Consider the following 16,040-nt stretch of genomic DNA (forward strand, 5'->3'; position numbering starts at 1 on the left):
CCACCCCAGAAACTCGCCCTTCAAAGGGAAGGGACAGCTCTGGCAGGAGAGAGGAGAGAGCGCCCCATTCAAAGGCACTTGTGCCTTTGCCACCAGCAGCTGGGCTCGGCACGACTTAGAGGAGGCCTTTCCCAGAACTCAGGGTCAGGGTCGACACAGTGAGTAGCAATACCCCGTGCGGGGCCTCCTGCGGGAAGGAGACATTAAAGGAATTCGCGTGGTGCGGACACAATGGAGCTCTCGAGAATATGAAATTGCCAAGCACAGGCCTTGCCGGCCAGCTGGCCACCTGCGTGCGGTTAATGACTAAGTAAGAGGACCCAAGTGCAGCAGTCACCGTCACTTCGCAGGGCCCTGAGTCCGCCTTCAGCTGCCCTCACTGCTGCAGCCTCTCACGCTGCTCACGGCCCGGCGCCGTGGCTTGCTCCCCAACGGAGGTCGGCAACCACCTCGAGAAGCCAGTGGCTGGTCAGAGAAACGCAGATCTCTCCAAAGCAATGCAGGTGCCTGATCCTGAGGACTGTGCCTGGGAGCAAGGGGCCCTCTATGGGCACTGAAGCTGCCCCGTACTGAGTCACAGAGACAATTCCCTGCCTGCTCAGAGGACCCCAGACACCGTGCGAGCAGCCAAGGCTGCCACGGGCTAAGCCCAGTCCTGACAAAAATGATGGGAGACACTCACATCCAAAGGCACCAGACTTTTGTGAGCCAAGATTCCAAATGAAAACAAATTAGGGGCTACCACACTCCTGTCCCGAAAAAGGCCTGGGGTGAGGAACAGGCCGGGCCCCTCGGCATCTGCTGCCCTGACAACAGGACCCTGCCCTTTACACAGGAAGTGGCAGATCTGCAGATGGGAGTGCTGCTTCCCTGGACTACTTTGGATTGCGGTATCTGCCAGATGGATTTTCAAAAGCCATCAGATAGAGACTCAAAAGGAAGCTGAGGAGCTGAAGGTCAAATGTTCAGTCTGGTGGGTTTTGATTGCAAAGGCCAGGTAATCCCAACAGCCTCGCTCCTGAGCCCTGTTGATCACGAGTGTCTGGAAACAGCCACACGCAATCAGATGTGGCCACTCCCCAACTCCAGTCCCAGACAACCAACCCCTTCGCCACTGTCCCGCTGTAACTGAGCCTTCTCTCCCAAAGGCTCGGGACATGGGGGCCAGGAGAGGACACATGGGGGCAGAGGAAAGGAAAGGTCTGCCTGGCTGGCCACACTGGGGAGCCAGGTCTGCAGGAGATAAGGGTCTAGCTCTCTGCTGTGGGGCCGGAAGGGACTGACCTGCTCATTCTGGCCTGCCCGGCATGGAGCCTTTCCAACAGGGAGACCCACGCAGCAGACCCATCTCTACACTCAAAGGTCACGCAAGCCTCTATGTCCGCACCAGATAATCAGCTGGCTCAGCAAAGCAGGGCCAGACTAAAGGAGAACTTTTTTTGTAAAGATTTATTTATTGGGGCGCCTGGGTGGCTCAGTCGCTGAGTGTCTGCCTTCGGCTCAGGTCATGATCCCAGGGTCCTGGGATCGAGCCCCACATCAGGCTCCCTGCTCAGCAGGAAGCCTGCTTCTCCCTCTCCCACTCCCCCTGCTTGTGTTCCCTCTCTCACTGTGTCTCTCTCTGTCAAATAAATAAATAAAAAATCTTAAAAAAAAAAAAAAAGATTTATTTATTTTAGAGAGAAAGAGAGAGAGTATGTATGTGCACGAGCAGGGGGAGGGGGAGAGGAAGAGAGAGAATCTCAAGCAGACTGCCCGCTGAGCATGGAGCCTGACTCGGGGTTCAATCTTACAACCCTGAGATCATGACCTGAACTGAAACCAGGAGTCAGATGCTCAACCGACTGAGCCACCCAGACACCCCTAAAGGAGAACTTTAACAGCAGCCCTGAAAATCAGCCATGGCCAAAGCACAGAACATTATTCCTGTATTACTGAGGATTACACTTCAGAATAGCCAACTGCTAACAGCTGTTCCCTGACCAATCAGGTCCTGGGTTTTAAACCCTCCAGTCAAGTGCCATTTGGCTCCCCAGATGGTGGCTGTGGGGAAACATGATGAGATTTGCTCAGATTTTCCCACTGGATGGTGGAGTCCCCAAGGCAGGGACAGGCCTCTCCGCCCACAGCCCTGGAGGATGTCCACCCTCCAGGACAGGCACTCCCCGACTTGACGCAAGACAAAGCAGCAGGCGGAAAGTCCAGTGAGGCCCTGCTCAAACCCTCCCCTAGCCCCCCATCCACGCCCACATCTCACGGTGGAGCCCCTCCGCCCGCAGGACTGGCACTCCCAGAGCCAGCAGGCAGGGTCCCGGGGCAGCTCAGAGGGCAGCCAGGTCAAAACCACGGGCGCTGCCCAGGCACTGGGGCCCCAGCTATTTCTGGGACGTGCCACTAGCAGGCAGGGCAGAGGCCACAGCTCCGTGATCACCTCACGTGCAGGAAAGGTTCTGGAAGAATCCTCTTACCAAGACCTGACCTACACTCTCACCAGGAAACTCCTCAGCATAGCTGTACCAGTTACCAGGGCTTTGTAGCAAACCATACTGACATTTTTCATGGTCACGGACTCTGAAGGTCCGGGCTTGGGACAGAGCCCAGAGAGGACAGCGTATGTCTGCTCCACGAGGTTTGGGACCTTAGCAGGAGGACTCAAAGGCTGGGGTTTGGAGTCACCCACTCTGGCAGGTGGTCTGGCTGTCAGCCGGAGCCCCCCCACCCCCGCTCCCATCCATGAGGTCCCTCAACACAGGTGAGTGTGGGCTTCCTTGCAGCATGGCAGCAGGGTTCAAGGGCAGGTGTCCCATGAGCAAGAACCAGGAGTCTAGCCACAGGATGACCCTGCCAGCTTCACGCATCAAGGCAGTCACCAGGTCTCGACCTGGAGGAGCGGGAGGGTGGGGAGCCCACCTCTCCATCGGGAATGGCCACAAATATTCCTGGGGCCACTTCTAGACATCACAAGCTGCCTGTCCCTGGCATCTTTACCACCGCATTTCATTGTCACAAAAGGTAGCCATCCGCACAGTGCCCATCGCCATGACGACAGCCCCGGCGGTGCCTCACAAGCAGCCTTGTCACCGTCCCACAATAAGGAATCAGAGGCCCCGAGAGTGACAAGACTTGCTCTGTGAAGAGGCCATGCCCCGCCATCCAGCCAGCTTCCAGCAAGACTGACCCAGGCGGCCTGCACAGGCCACGCCACCACCCGGAACCCATGCCTCTTTAAAGCAGGGCAGTCGTTAAGGATCCAACCAGGAATATGCTAAAGGCCGACTATCAGGGCTACAACAGGATGGGGAGGCAAGAGTTGGGTGAGGCAGAACCACCCTCCCATGAGCACCCATGTCTTCAGGCCTGGCCCTGCTGATCTAGCAGGAGGAGGGGTCCCGGAAGATCGGACGGAGGAGGCCCTGCCCCAGGCCAAACCGGCGGCCAGTGTCTCTGCAGGTAGAAGACACCGTGGCACAGCAGGCAGGGAGGTCCAAGGAACAGAGCAAGACATCTACCGTGGCCGGCCTCCCCTTCTGCAGCCCCCTTCTCACCCCCTCCTAGGGCTGGGCGGTGTGGAGCTCCGGGGGCTCTCACTGGGCCTGGCTCACCTTGCCCAATGCACCGCCCCGTCCCTCGGGGAAAAAGCAGCACAACCTTCCCGTGTTCACCCTAACCCAGGCTTGGAGGCCAGTGGGAACCTGCTCATCACAGCAGGGACACGTTTAGGCCATCTGCCCCAGGGCCTCTGAGAGGGCCAGGACCTAGGTGCCCAGCCATGCCCTCCAAAGGCCAACTGGATCGGGCACGCCCGCTTCCCACCCTCCCTCCCCAGGGCCAAGCGGGAAAACACGCTGCCAGGGAAGCCCGGCGCACTTCTCTTCTGCTGTCAGTTCTGCTTCAAGCCGTCTTCACGGGCTAGGAGGCCTCAAAGCAGAACTGTTACCAACTTGTGAGCCTGAACCCCTTCCCCAGGATGACAGAAGTCTCCAACAAAGGAGGCTCTAGAGTTTGCACTGAAGGGCTGGTGGGAGAGGCCCTGTCCCGGCCCTCTGCACGGAGCCACAGGCCCGCCAGCCCACCTGGTAATGAGCCTTCGGGGACACCAGGCAGCAAGGGCTGCAATTTAGACATTAGCCCGGAGGAATCACTCTCCAGGCAGAAATGACACGCTGAAGGTGATGAGCATTTAGCGGGATGCCCTGAGTGCCTTGAGCACCATGCTTAAGTACGGCTTCTGCCTCGGTACCTCGGAGAGGCAGGATGGCTCCCACGGCGGGTAGGCACGGCCAAGCGCCCTGGAGCTGGAAGGTGCCGTGGACGATGGGGAGGAGGCCTCCGGACACAGCCCAGGCCCCACTGCCACACTCCTCACACAGCACAAGCCTAGAGTCCCCACCGGGTCTCACAGGTGAGCCGACTGAGGCAGGGCCTCCCTCAGAGCCAGAGACAGGCACACGGCAGCATCCAGCAATGCCCCACGAGGGGTGGGCCTCGGAGAAGGGTCCAGAGCCAACCCCCATGACACCCAAGGTGGGGCCACCTCCCACTGATGCCTCGCACAAGTGATGGCCCACTGGGGTCAAAGCCTCCGGCATTTTAACAAAGCTGGGAATCCAGAATTTCAAGATTAATAAACAGTATGTCCACACAGACATGACCGTAGTCTGTGGCCGTGGCTCTGACGCCCCTTCCCAACCAAGGAGGCAAGGCTCCGGCCCCGAGCAGGCTGTCAATGGACCCGACCACTGACACCACCCCAACCCCACTGTTCCTTCCCTCCTTGCCACTGCAAGCCAGGCCCTGCCCCCCACCCCAAGCCCAGTGGGCAGCAGGCCCAGTCACAGGGCCCGGATGGCTCCTTACTTTCCCATCCAGGTGGCATAGCTGGCAGGAAGCCTGGGCACAAACAGGGTGGACTTCCCGGTGCTGACCTCAATCGTGCCGTAGCAGCCTGGGTCGGTGACGCCGAATGCCCAGTGAAAGAAAGACTCCTGGGATGGAAACAAGGACCTTCGTCACCAGGTCAGCAGGACAAAAACGTGAGGCCCAATGAGAGAGGTGGGGCATCAGACTGAGCACCCGAGAGAGTCTGCTCAGGCCCCCCCAGCTCTTGGAGCCTGCCCCCCAGCCTCATATAGTTCCCCACCCGTGCACTCTGTCCCCCACCTTGCCAGCAGCAGGCTGCCCAGCACTCCCTTCTGGGATTTGGCAGGGGGCAGCCCAGCTGGCTCCTCCCACCCTGCTCTGAGCCTCCTCTGAGGATGCACGGTTCATGCGTGTGCCCGAGCCCCCCCCCCCCGCCATTACCCCCTCTCTGGCCACACCCCTTAGCCCCTGGCCGGGCACCCCAGGGCACATTAGGACACGGGTGCCCACGTGCACCACAGGCCCAGCACAGCCCTACCCGCGCCTCTCTGCTGCCCCCATGCCCGAAGGTGGGCAAGATGCCACCCTGACTTAGACACCCAGGCCAGACATCCGCATGGAAATGGATTCCTCCATTTAGGACTTACTTCCTTGTCTCACCCCCTGGGCAGCTGATGACTTCAGTGTTTAGCAATAAACACTGAGCTCAAATAATGTTATAAAGGTATGAAGTGGAGGAGGATCTCTTCTAAAATTAACCTTGCATAACAGCAGAAAGGGAGCCAAAGGCTGAATTTAGGAGATCGGTTTTTAAACCACAGAATACGCAAACCTCAAGAAGCATCGAGACTAGTCAGAAAAAACTTGAGACCTCCACGTCTCTAGAAACCAGGGGACTGCAAGCTTGCAGCTGCAAGAACGTGGCACGGGGACAGTTTCCAGCAGGAGCCACTTTCAGCAAAAACAGTGCAATCGCTCTCAGCAGCTGACAGCCCATCTGTGTCCTGTGGGGGGGACACAGCCCAGCTGGGGAGGCCACGTCCGGCCGCCCCTCCACACTCAGGTCTCCTTCACGTTTCCCTGCCTCCTCCTGGCCCGGATGCCGGATGGCCGTGTCCCCGAGGCTCTGCCTGCCCCCAGGGAGCTTCTAGAGGTCCCAAGGTGTCAGGCACCAGCTCCGGGCATGGCAGGGAGAAGAGAGCCCTATCCTTAGAGTCCAGAGATGGGCTTCTAATTAATCCCGGCTCCCCCTCTGGCAAGTTGGTTCCTCTCTGAGGCTCGGTTTTATCATCTGTAAAGTGGGTGCAAAGCTGAGATCGATGAGAGTGGGGCCAGCTCAGGGCCTCTCCAGCTTTCTGGGGGAGCCCCTCTGTTGAGGGTCCTTACTCCTGCTCCTGGAAACAGTGATGCCAGTGATTCTCAGCCAAGGCCACCACATCCGGGCTGGCTTCCTGCTGCTAGGCCACCCTCCGCCACGCAGGATCCCAGAACCTCAAGGCGTCCCTAGTCTACTTCCCAGGCCAGGACACCGAAGCCCAGGGAGGGTCACAGAGTCAGCAGTGGCCAAGCCAGGATGAATGTCTGGGCCTCCCACTCCTGCCCAGGACCCTGTTCCCATGCCTCCTCTCCAGTCCTCAGCAGCCCGTATCCTCCCTGTGCAGGCAGAATCTGGCCCCCAGAAGTCAGGCCTCCCCATCTGCACCTCTGCCCAGCTCACCCCCTTACCACTCACTCCTGTGGACACACACCCCCCTCCCCAGCCTGGAACACCCACTCCTACCTGTACTTGTCAGAATTCACCCTGGCCTTCAGGGCCCACACCAAATACCGCCTCTTCCATGAAGCCTTCCTGCCTGCTTGCTCCCCCAGGAACGTCATTTTTCTGTATTCTGACCTAAGAGCTGAGACTGGCTGGCATCAGCTCTGCCCCCATCCACAGCGAGGAGGGCTCTACCCCTCCAGAATCGGGGCTCCTTGGGTGCCCAGGCCTCAGCCCGCCCTCTGAGAGCCTCTTCCGGGGCCCCTTTACTCCCCAAGGCCCACCAGGCCCGACGCCAGGGGAGGGCGGGCAGCCCACCGGAGGCCTGGTGCACAGCTGAAGGCGCAGGAAGGCAGCAGGGCGGGCTCACCTGGCGGAAGAGGACGCCAGTGTCGGTGCAGTAGCGTTGGGTGTCCTCCCCCCCCTGCAGCAGCACGACACTGCCAGGCTGCACGGCCGGGTTCTTGCGCAGCCGCTCACACAGGCGCTGTCTGTTCAGAGCGAAGAGCGCCAGGGGCACCTTCAGGGTCTCATTCCCCAGCCAGAACGAAGGTCTGCAAAGACAGAAGCACATGTCATCACATGGGCTTCTGTTAGCATCACCGAGCCCACCCACCACCCGCGGCCTGAGGTCACCGGAGGGCCGAGCCTGCTGGGGGACCCAGAAACAGCCCCTCCCTGGACTGCCGAGGACCACGGGGCCTCGTTGACCCCACCCTCCCCTGCTGTCCCTGAGCCCTGGACCTGGAGTGGGGATGAGGGAAAGCTGCATCTGCTTCACCAGCCCCTGGAGGGAAAGCCTGCAATGGTTTGCAGACACACTCAATGCCTACCCTCAAGGAGGTGACCATCCACGCGAGAAGGATCTATGATCTGGCCCAGACAACACTGCATCGCTGCCCTCGTGCCTGCATGATGTTGTCTTCTCTGCAAGTCACAGACCCAGCAGCCCGGGCTGGGACACCCACCTGTCCCCAGTGCGCATACACAGGACACCCAGTACCAGGGCCCGAAGCGGGTCTGTGCTGAGGGGACCAGGGTGAGATGGACTGGGCAGTGGCAGCCCTAGGGTGCTGTCCTGGAGGACAGACGTCACCGGAGAGCAGGCGGGTGTCCCTCCCCACCGCACTCCCATTTATGCTGAGAAAACAGCTTACCCTCCCAGCACCCACCCCCCAAAGCCCACCTGCCTCTGGACCCTGCATCCCATGTCTATTCCCAGGTTGCTCCAGCATCACGTTTCCCTCCCAGGATCACGCTTTGCATCCAATGTACAGGAACCTCACCCTCATAATAGATAAAAACACTTCCCTTGACTGCCACTCACCTCCAGCAGTTGATTTCTCTCTCCCCTTTGAAGGAAATAATCTCTGCAGAGTCACTCAGGCTCCCTGTTCTAGTGTCCCAGCGGCCCATGCTCTCCTCAATCCCCACCTTGGGCCTCGGCCCACCCCTCCCTGCACTGTAGCCCCTGCCAGGCCAGTGACCCGCACTCCCAATCGGCACTGGCTTCCCAGTCCTTACCCAGCCTCCGGGCACTCAGGACACTGGGGACCACTCTTTCCACCGCCCCCAACCATGCTCAGGCTCCCTCTCTCCTTAGCTCCTCCTCCAGCTGGGGGACCCCCATCTCCCGCCTGGACAACCACAGGGACCTCTCCAGGCTCTCTTTGGTCCCAGCTTCCCCCACAGCCTCTTCTGCACCCACCCAGAAGGACCCTTTGCAATGCAAATCTGAGCAGGCCCTCCCCTGCCCACCCTGCCTCAGCTATCAAGTGCACTTGGAAGAGAGCTACCAGGCACTGGGGGGATCCAACCCCCACTTTGCCTGCAGGAGCATCCCAGCTCTTCCCCAAACACCAAGAACACGCCGCGGGTGCCCGGATGGCTCGTGTTCTCTCACTTTATCTAGGCCTCTGCAGAAATGGCCACTCTTCCCAGAAGCTTACCAGTACTCCGTCCAAACCTTCTCCCCTATTCTCTTCACCCCTCTCTAGAGCACACAGCACTGCGTAACGTCATTTATTTACCTGCTCCTGGTCTCCCCAAGTAAAATGTAAGCTCTAGGAGGGCAGGGACCTCGCCTCCTTCCTGAATGAAGGCCTCAGCGGAGGATGGAGGTCAAGTTCCGGGAAGTGTGCTGGGGGCCAGGCCCAGGGGGTGGAGGAGGAGTCAGGCAGGGCCCTGTGGTGCGTGCCTGAGGGAGGCCCTGCGGGCTCTCCAGCCAGGGGGCAGAAGGTGCACAGGCAGGCCCGGGAGGGCAGGCACGGCCCAGCGCTGGTTCGAGAGAGAGGCTGCCAGGGACCGCCTGAGAGCCGGGCAGACGGCCCCTCCCACATCCACCTGGCCATGGGCAGAGGCAGGGACACGCGAGCAGGTAACACCTCTGGCTCTAATCCCACCTTCTCAGGACGGTCTTCCCTGGCCTTCCTTTAAACTTTAAACTTGCCTGGCCCCCTGCTTAGCACTTGTACCCTCCAGATCCACTCTCCCTGCTCTGCACGCCCCCCTCCCAGGACTTCAATAAGGCTCCAGGTGGATTTAGCCACTGGGAGGCAGGGCAGGAGACCAGAGGGTGGAGGGAGGACAGAGAATCCATTCCCTGCTCCCTCCCTGGTGGAACCTGGAACCTGCCGGCTGGGGGTCCCTCCCCGCAGGGCCACAGCTCCCAGGCCTCCTTTGTCCCAGCACCACCTTTGCTGGCTCCCGGCCAGCTTCCCGCCTCTTCTCTCCCAGGTCCCCTGAACCTGCCCACAGCACTGTAAACTGACCCTGCATTAAGCTCTCATCAGCCCTTCGAGTGAGGCTCTGCCAGGTCCCTGGCTGAAGTGACACAAACACCTTCTAACATAAATGCGGCCTGTGTTTACTGGTGCTCACTGGAGGGGCTGCCTCCGTGCACAAGAACGTAAATCCCACAGGCACAGATCTGGGTCTGCCCTGGTCACTGCGGCCCCAGTGCCTATAGCACCCTGCTTGGCACATGGCAAGCACTCAATAAATATGTGCTGACTGAACAACTGTCACAGTGTGGGGACGCCCGCACAGCTGTGCAGACTAGAAATTGCCACATCAGCTCCAGTGCGGCAGGAAGCAGAACCCTGGAGCCCAGCGTGGCCAGAAAGGGTGGAGGGGTCATGCACACCCCACATATGTCCGCAGGACGAGAACACCCCGGTCCCTGGGCATGGGCTGCCGCCCACCCTCCCGGAGTGGCTGGACAGGGGCCAGGACCTCCTCGAGGCCGGGCGGCTTTTCTGCTATGCTCAGCCACAAGGATCAAAGGGCAGAGGTGGCAGCTCGTAAACATGCCTGCATCCCAGCTGGCCGCGTGGTCAGGAACTGAAAGCGTAGCCACCAGCATCCCCGCGGCCCCCCTCACTCAGCAAAGCCCGTGGAGGGCGTGGCCCAGAGGAGAACCTTGTCTCCGCACACTCCCCAGGGGCGGAGAGGGGCCACCACCGAGGCACCAGGGCAGGTGGCACCGGCCAAAGGTGCCAGACGCACGCAGACTCCACAGCACAACTGGCTAGAAGTGCCCGATTCCAGCCAGCACCCACCCCCTAGCCCTGCCCACCTCGTCCCCCACCACTCCTCACCCCTCTCCCTGGCCCTCTCTCCTTAAACACACCAGACACCAGCTCCCGCTGGCCTGCCACCATGCCCCCACCAGGAAGGCTCTCAGAAGGGCTGGCCTTCCTCTTGTCCAGAACCTTCTGAGAGGCCTCCATGCCTCAGGGCACCTGGACTGGGACCTTCTGGCCCAAGGGCCAGGCAGCCCAGGTCAAGACAGGAAACTTGCTAAGAATCCTCTCTGGGAGCATCAGCTGCTACCGTGAAGAAAATCTGCAATACTGCCTGGGCCCCGGTGGGGCTCAGCCACAAGAGAGAAGGGCAGGCCAGGCGGGCCGATGAACTGCAGCCACTCCTTATGGCAGGGCACCCCCAGAATCAAGGTTCATAGATAAACGCACCTTTTGCTTTCTCCTGGTGTAAACCAAACCCCGTGAGAGATCGGGCCCAGAGCCAGTGCAGGTGACTTCCCGCAAGCTCAGCAAAAGCAGCACCAATAGAACACCTCTATCTGCTTCCCACTGGCGCTATCACTGGCGTCCCGAATTTAGAAGGCAAAAGCCAGGTTATCCCCAAGTGCCGGCGTAAATAAGGCAATGGTCGAGGAAGACAGCAGGGGCCGGCAGACTGGCCCTGGGCACCAGAGAGACCCAGAGCAAAAGCTCCAGCCCCCACGGGCCAGCACGGCCCGACCAACCGCCAGGGCCCAGGAAGCAGCCAGTGACCAGGAGTGGGGCTAGCCTCAGGGGAAGTGTGATGCCGCTGCCCCTGCGACCCGTTCCTGTACCCCCGGACCGGTGCTGAGCACCCCCTCCTCGCCTCGTGGCCACGTGCACAACTCGCACCCAAGGCCTGTGGGGATTCGCACACAGAACTGAGGGACCCCATCTACTTGGATGGGAAAAAATGGCATCTTTATGGGCTTTAACCTCTCATCCCAATTCGCCTTTTCTTCAATTATTAATGTCAGCAACTAACCACAGCGGTATCAGCAACGTACGAATCTGTCAGCAACAACAATCACAGGCATTTTCCTATCACATTACTGACGTCACGGCAACTCCGAATGCCACTCTTGTTCACCACCGCTTCAAAATTAAGGTGGTTATTGGGCCTGCTGCTTTTATTACTTACTGGGTTAATAAAGAAGCATCTATTACTATACTGTAAATTAACATTTTGATAACTGTATTTTAATACAGTTGGTTTTCCCTGCAATCCTCTGTGTTCCATTTTATGCATTTAAAAACATCACGTTGAGAAGGGGGCACAGGACTCACCGATACACATGGGGTCCGTGGCACAGACAAGGACAAGGTCCCTGCACTAGAATGTGATGCCGCTTCTAGATGGGGCCACGCTGCTAAGCTCCTGGCAAGAACCAGCCAAGGACCTCCGGCTTCCTCACCCTCAGCCTCCAGGTTGGGCCAGGCACTGAGCCCATTGGCTGGCAGTCAGCAAGGGCAACCCCCTCACCCTGGCTGGAAGGGTTGGGGGGGTAAGCACACACAGAGACGGAGAAAAAGAGAGCTATGTGGAGTCAGGACCAAGCCTGGAAAAGGGCCGGGGAGGGCAAAGGGGCACTCAGCGGCCAGCCCGCCTCCCACAGACCCACCCTTACCCATCCCCCGGGGTCAGCCTGACTCCTCTTCCCCAGGAGCACAAGGTTCACGCCAGGGTGGGGACAGGCTTTGATCCTGAACTTGATTCCTCAAGTTACTTTCTCTCCCGAAAAGCTGACTCTGGTATGACCCATGACCCAACAGGTTCACACCCAGGGCAGCCCATCTGCATTTCCTTGCTGGCAAAGGCCCTCTGGACAAGCAGCTCCCTGGGAGCCACTCAATTAAAAAATTAAAGGAGTTTCTTCATCCTACGCAGAATTCTGTCCCCCTCCCCACCCACATCTCCTTTCCTCAAACACTGAGAGCCTCCTTGCAAAGCAGGACAGCACACTGGACTAATTCAGAGTAAATCCCCCTTTTTTTCCTTAGGCACCATGTCACCCAGCACCAATCACAGGGTGGCCACATGGCCCTGGAGGTACAAACTTAACTGGTCCCTGGGCTCCAAGGTGCCAGCAGAGGCAGGAAGGGAAGCAACCTCTCAACCACGATTGGCAGGTGTGCTGACACGGAAAAGCATCCTGTCAGTGGAAAAAAACTGGGATTCTCCGGGGTTCTGAGCAGGAAGCTTGTACTGGAAGTCAGGAGGGCAGGCGGTCAGGAAAGGTTTCTGGGAGGAGGAATCATCATCTCAGCTGGGCCTGCAAGTATGTGCAAAGTTACACCAGAGGCCAAGGGCACTCCAGGGCCAGCAGGTGAGTGGGCACAGCAAAGAAGAGAACGGGGAAAAGCCATGTGGCAGGTCTGGCTGCTGTAGGTAAGTCTCAACTCTGACCACAGAAAGCTCAGGCCTGGCTCAAAAAGAAGGTAGGGGTCCCTCCCACCAAGTGCCATGGGATGAGGGGTAGAGGAGTTGGGGAGGACTTTAGAGCAGACCCTCTGGGGGCTATAGGACCCTCTGTCTCACACTTGGAAGTTCCTGCCCAAGCCGGCAGGACAAGAGCAGGATCAACCCTGAAACACTCCCCAGGGGAGCTCCTCATTGCATCTGGAGTTTCCAGTTGAATCTGAGATACTAGTTGAGGACTCCCATTGCTCCCCAAATCCCATGGAGCACACTCCAGTCACCTGAGACTTTCACAGCTGTCCCTGGCCCAGGCTCTGGTAGGACTCTACAGGCAACCAAATCCGACTCCCAGGGGAGGTCACGGCCATGACTTGATGGCATAGTGCCTCCTCGTGCCTGACAACTCTGATCTATCCCCCTGTGTGCAGATGGGCACAGAGACTTGTTGGAAACACACTCAAAACCTCCTCCCCTTAAGAAAGCTGCTAGGGTTTGACCTCAGATTCAAAGTGTCCAGCAGGGCAGCCCCACACTAGTTGGGATGGCTCTTGCCAAGGAGGCCCTGTCAAGCTCTGGAAGCTGCCTGCACTTCCAATAGTGCACCTCTCCAAGAATTCTGTCATTCTGTGTTTCCCCCTCCATGCCTCCCCCCATGGCCCAGAGGATCAGTTTTGCTAGAAGAGCCCTCCTTCCAGGATTTGGCCAGTTCCAGGCTCACCCCCATCCAAACAAGGAGCGCTCCTCTATGCCTTCAGGAGAGCAGGAGGCCAGCATGGAGCCCTGAACCCAAATGCAGCCCCTAGAATTCCCTATGACCACCTGGCCGGCCCAGATATAAAGACAACAGACCTGCATCTGGGCACTGGCCTACAGCTACTGCTCACTCTGCTCTTTCAGACAGGGTCATGGGCTGGGTTCAAGGATCTGACCCCAGGTTCCTTAACACTCATCTGGGACTTCATATGCACAGTTCTCTGCCTGAGGGGCACCCAAGGACTGGCACACATGTCATCCAGGGACTGAAGCCTACCCACACTTTCCCCTGAGCTCAGAACCCATGCCCCTCCATGGCACACACCAAGACCGGAGGCAGACAGGTGGATGGCCGAGTGCCATGTGTCCATCTGCCTCAGTGGCCTGTGAGCACCTACGGGTAGGCCCTGAACTGTCCCTGGAATACAGCAGGTGCCCACTGTTTGATTTGTATGTCCTAGGCTCTCTCAACCTTGGGGGCCACTTGAGCGGCCATCTTCTGTTGCCATTCTCCCCACCTCCCAAAAAGTGAGCCCACTGGTTCCACCATTCTGATCTCAGTTCCCAGCCTGGCATCTGGGACAGTGCCCCCTCTCTACCACTTGCCCTCCTAGCCCCCAGCACCACCAGACCCATATGCCATACCCATCATTGGGCCTCCCCTCGAACTCACACACAACCCTCATCTAAAGAGTACATCTGATTAGATTAAAACCCCGTAGATGGCTCCAGTCGCTCACGACAAAGTCTGGAGAAGCCAACTGGGACACCACGCCTTCCAGCACAAGGATGCACCCCACTCTCCCCCATCCCCAGCACAGTCTTAACTCTCAACCTTTGTCACTCACCCTTTGCTCAGATGTCCCCTCCTCTTGGACACCCTCCCCCACACTTCGGTGAACCCATCTGTCCACACTTCCTGCTACCAGAACCCTTCACCCATTCTTTCATGCAGCAGAATTTAGGAAGTACCTACTGTGCGCAAAGCACTTACCAGTGAGGCCCAGGAGTGAACCAGAGAAAGGCCCTGACCTTACACTCCAAATGAGAAAACAAGAAACAAGTAAAATAAATGTACAATAAAGTTTATCAGAAGGTGTAAAGGACTGCAAAACGTAGGATAGGTACTGTGGGAAAGCTTCTCTGAGGCGACGTTTGGGCCCTGAAGCAAGCGGGGGCGTGCCCCGTTGGGGAAGGGGGTCGGAGCCCTTCTCAGACACCACCTCCTCCCGGGAGCGCTCCATCCCCGCACGGGGCAACGCCGGCCGCCCAACTGAGGGGCGTGGCCGCGAACGCGCCTGCACACCCGAGCCCCCACCTCGGCCACACGGCGGGGCCGCCACGCGCGCGGCTGGGGCCTGAGCGCCAGGGTGGGCCCGAGGACCACCGGGCAGCGGACAGGGGAGCTCAGCTGCCCCAGCCTCGGAGCGCGCTGCCAGCCGCCCGGCGCTCCGACGCCCGCCCCGCGCGACGAAGCGCGCTGCCCGCGGCCACACAGCACTACCAGCGGGGCCGCGGCCCGGCGGCGGGGGCTATCAGCCTGGAGGCCCAGGCCCCCTCTCCGCGCCGCCGGCCAATGGCCAGGGCCGGGAGCAGCACTCACCCGGTGGCCGCCGCCATGTTCGCCCAGCAGCAGCGTCACGTGAAGTGAGGCACACGCTGAGCCCGGCCGAGTCCCGCTGCGGGGCCGGGGCGGGGCCGACGCCCTTGCCCCGCCCCCTCCGGCGTCCAGCGCCGCGAGACCCGAAGGAGCGGAGCCCTGGAAGCGGGGCGGAACATCTAACTCGCAGGCGAGGGGCGGGGCCGGGGTGAGGGGCAGAGGCCTTTCCAGAGTAAGGGCGTGTCCCCAGGATACCTTGTCTCAGCCCCACCCCACCTCACCCCACCCCGGGAGAGGAAATCCCGGGAGAAAGCGCCTTTGACCCGATCTAGGGGCGGGGCAGAGGTGACCCTAGTAGCTGAAGAAGGGAAATGACTTGAGCAAAAGCCAGGGCTGTTGGAGTAACCAAAAAGTTCAGTGTCCAAGACAGGGGGTGTGGGAGTGAGAGGTAAGACCTCAGAGGTAACCAAGGGTCAGATCCTGCAGGGCTTCCGGTATGCGGCTGGGAAGTTAGGTCTGGTAGGACCTTTCCCAGCTCCCTCAACTGCAGGATGGAGGAGGACCCGGAGGCAGGGGGGCCAGTGAGGAGAGCTGGGGAGAAGGGCACAGATGGAGGGCACAGTTCAGGAGGGAGAATCTACCAGAAGGTATTCCCTTTTGCTCTGCTGGGCACTGCTGTTGGGCGCAGGGTCCTGCAAAGAGTTGGAGGAAGGGGTATCAGGGAGGGAGATTGGGAAGCAGATGTTCCAAGGGAGCAACCTAAGCTGCAGGTGTTTTAGAATAATAGTAATCGGACACTGGCAACAGGTACAGAGCACTTACTGTGACCCTGTCCTTTGCAAATGTTAGCTCATCGAATCCTCACAACAGCTCTGTGCGGTAGGCTCTGCCCCTAAGGCCATTTTACAGATGGGGAAACTGAGGCCTAGAGAAGTAGGTAACTCACCTGAGCTCACACAGGAGCCAAGTTTATGCAGTCACACCCCTGACTAGTTAGCCATGCTGGCTCTGTAAAGGAAAGGAGTCCAGGGCTGGGGGTGGGGGCGCCCGTGGGATCCTGGGCCACATGAAGGTGTGCAGATG

At 59.3% G+C, this 16,040-nt stretch overlaps 1 protein-coding gene across 1 annotated transcript in view; it reads right to left on the reverse strand.

Moving 5' to 3' along the window:
- The window catches only part of PEPD (peptidase D), a 117,308-nt gene extending 102,234 nt beyond the window's left edge, over positions 1 to 15,074 (reverse strand). The window contains exons 1-3 of the mRNA XM_036118464.2: positions 14,961 to 15,074; positions 6,990 to 7,173; positions 4,858 to 4,985 (exon numbers count right to left, since the gene is read on the reverse strand). Coding sequence (XP_035974357.1) covers positions 4,858 to 4,985; positions 6,990 to 7,173; positions 14,961 to 14,977 — 329 coding nt within the window. The 5' untranslated portion in view covers positions 14,978 to 15,074. The remainder of the gene's footprint in view (positions 1 to 4,857; positions 4,986 to 6,989; positions 7,174 to 14,960) is intronic.
- Between the last annotated feature and the right edge of the window lie 966 nt (positions 15,075 to 16,040).

This window comes from Halichoerus grypus, chromosome 15, assembly GCF_964656455.1.
Source record: "Halichoerus grypus chromosome 15, mHalGry1.hap1.1, whole genome shotgun sequence".
NCBI lineage: Eukaryota > Metazoa > Chordata > Mammalia > Carnivora > Phocidae > Halichoerus > Halichoerus grypus.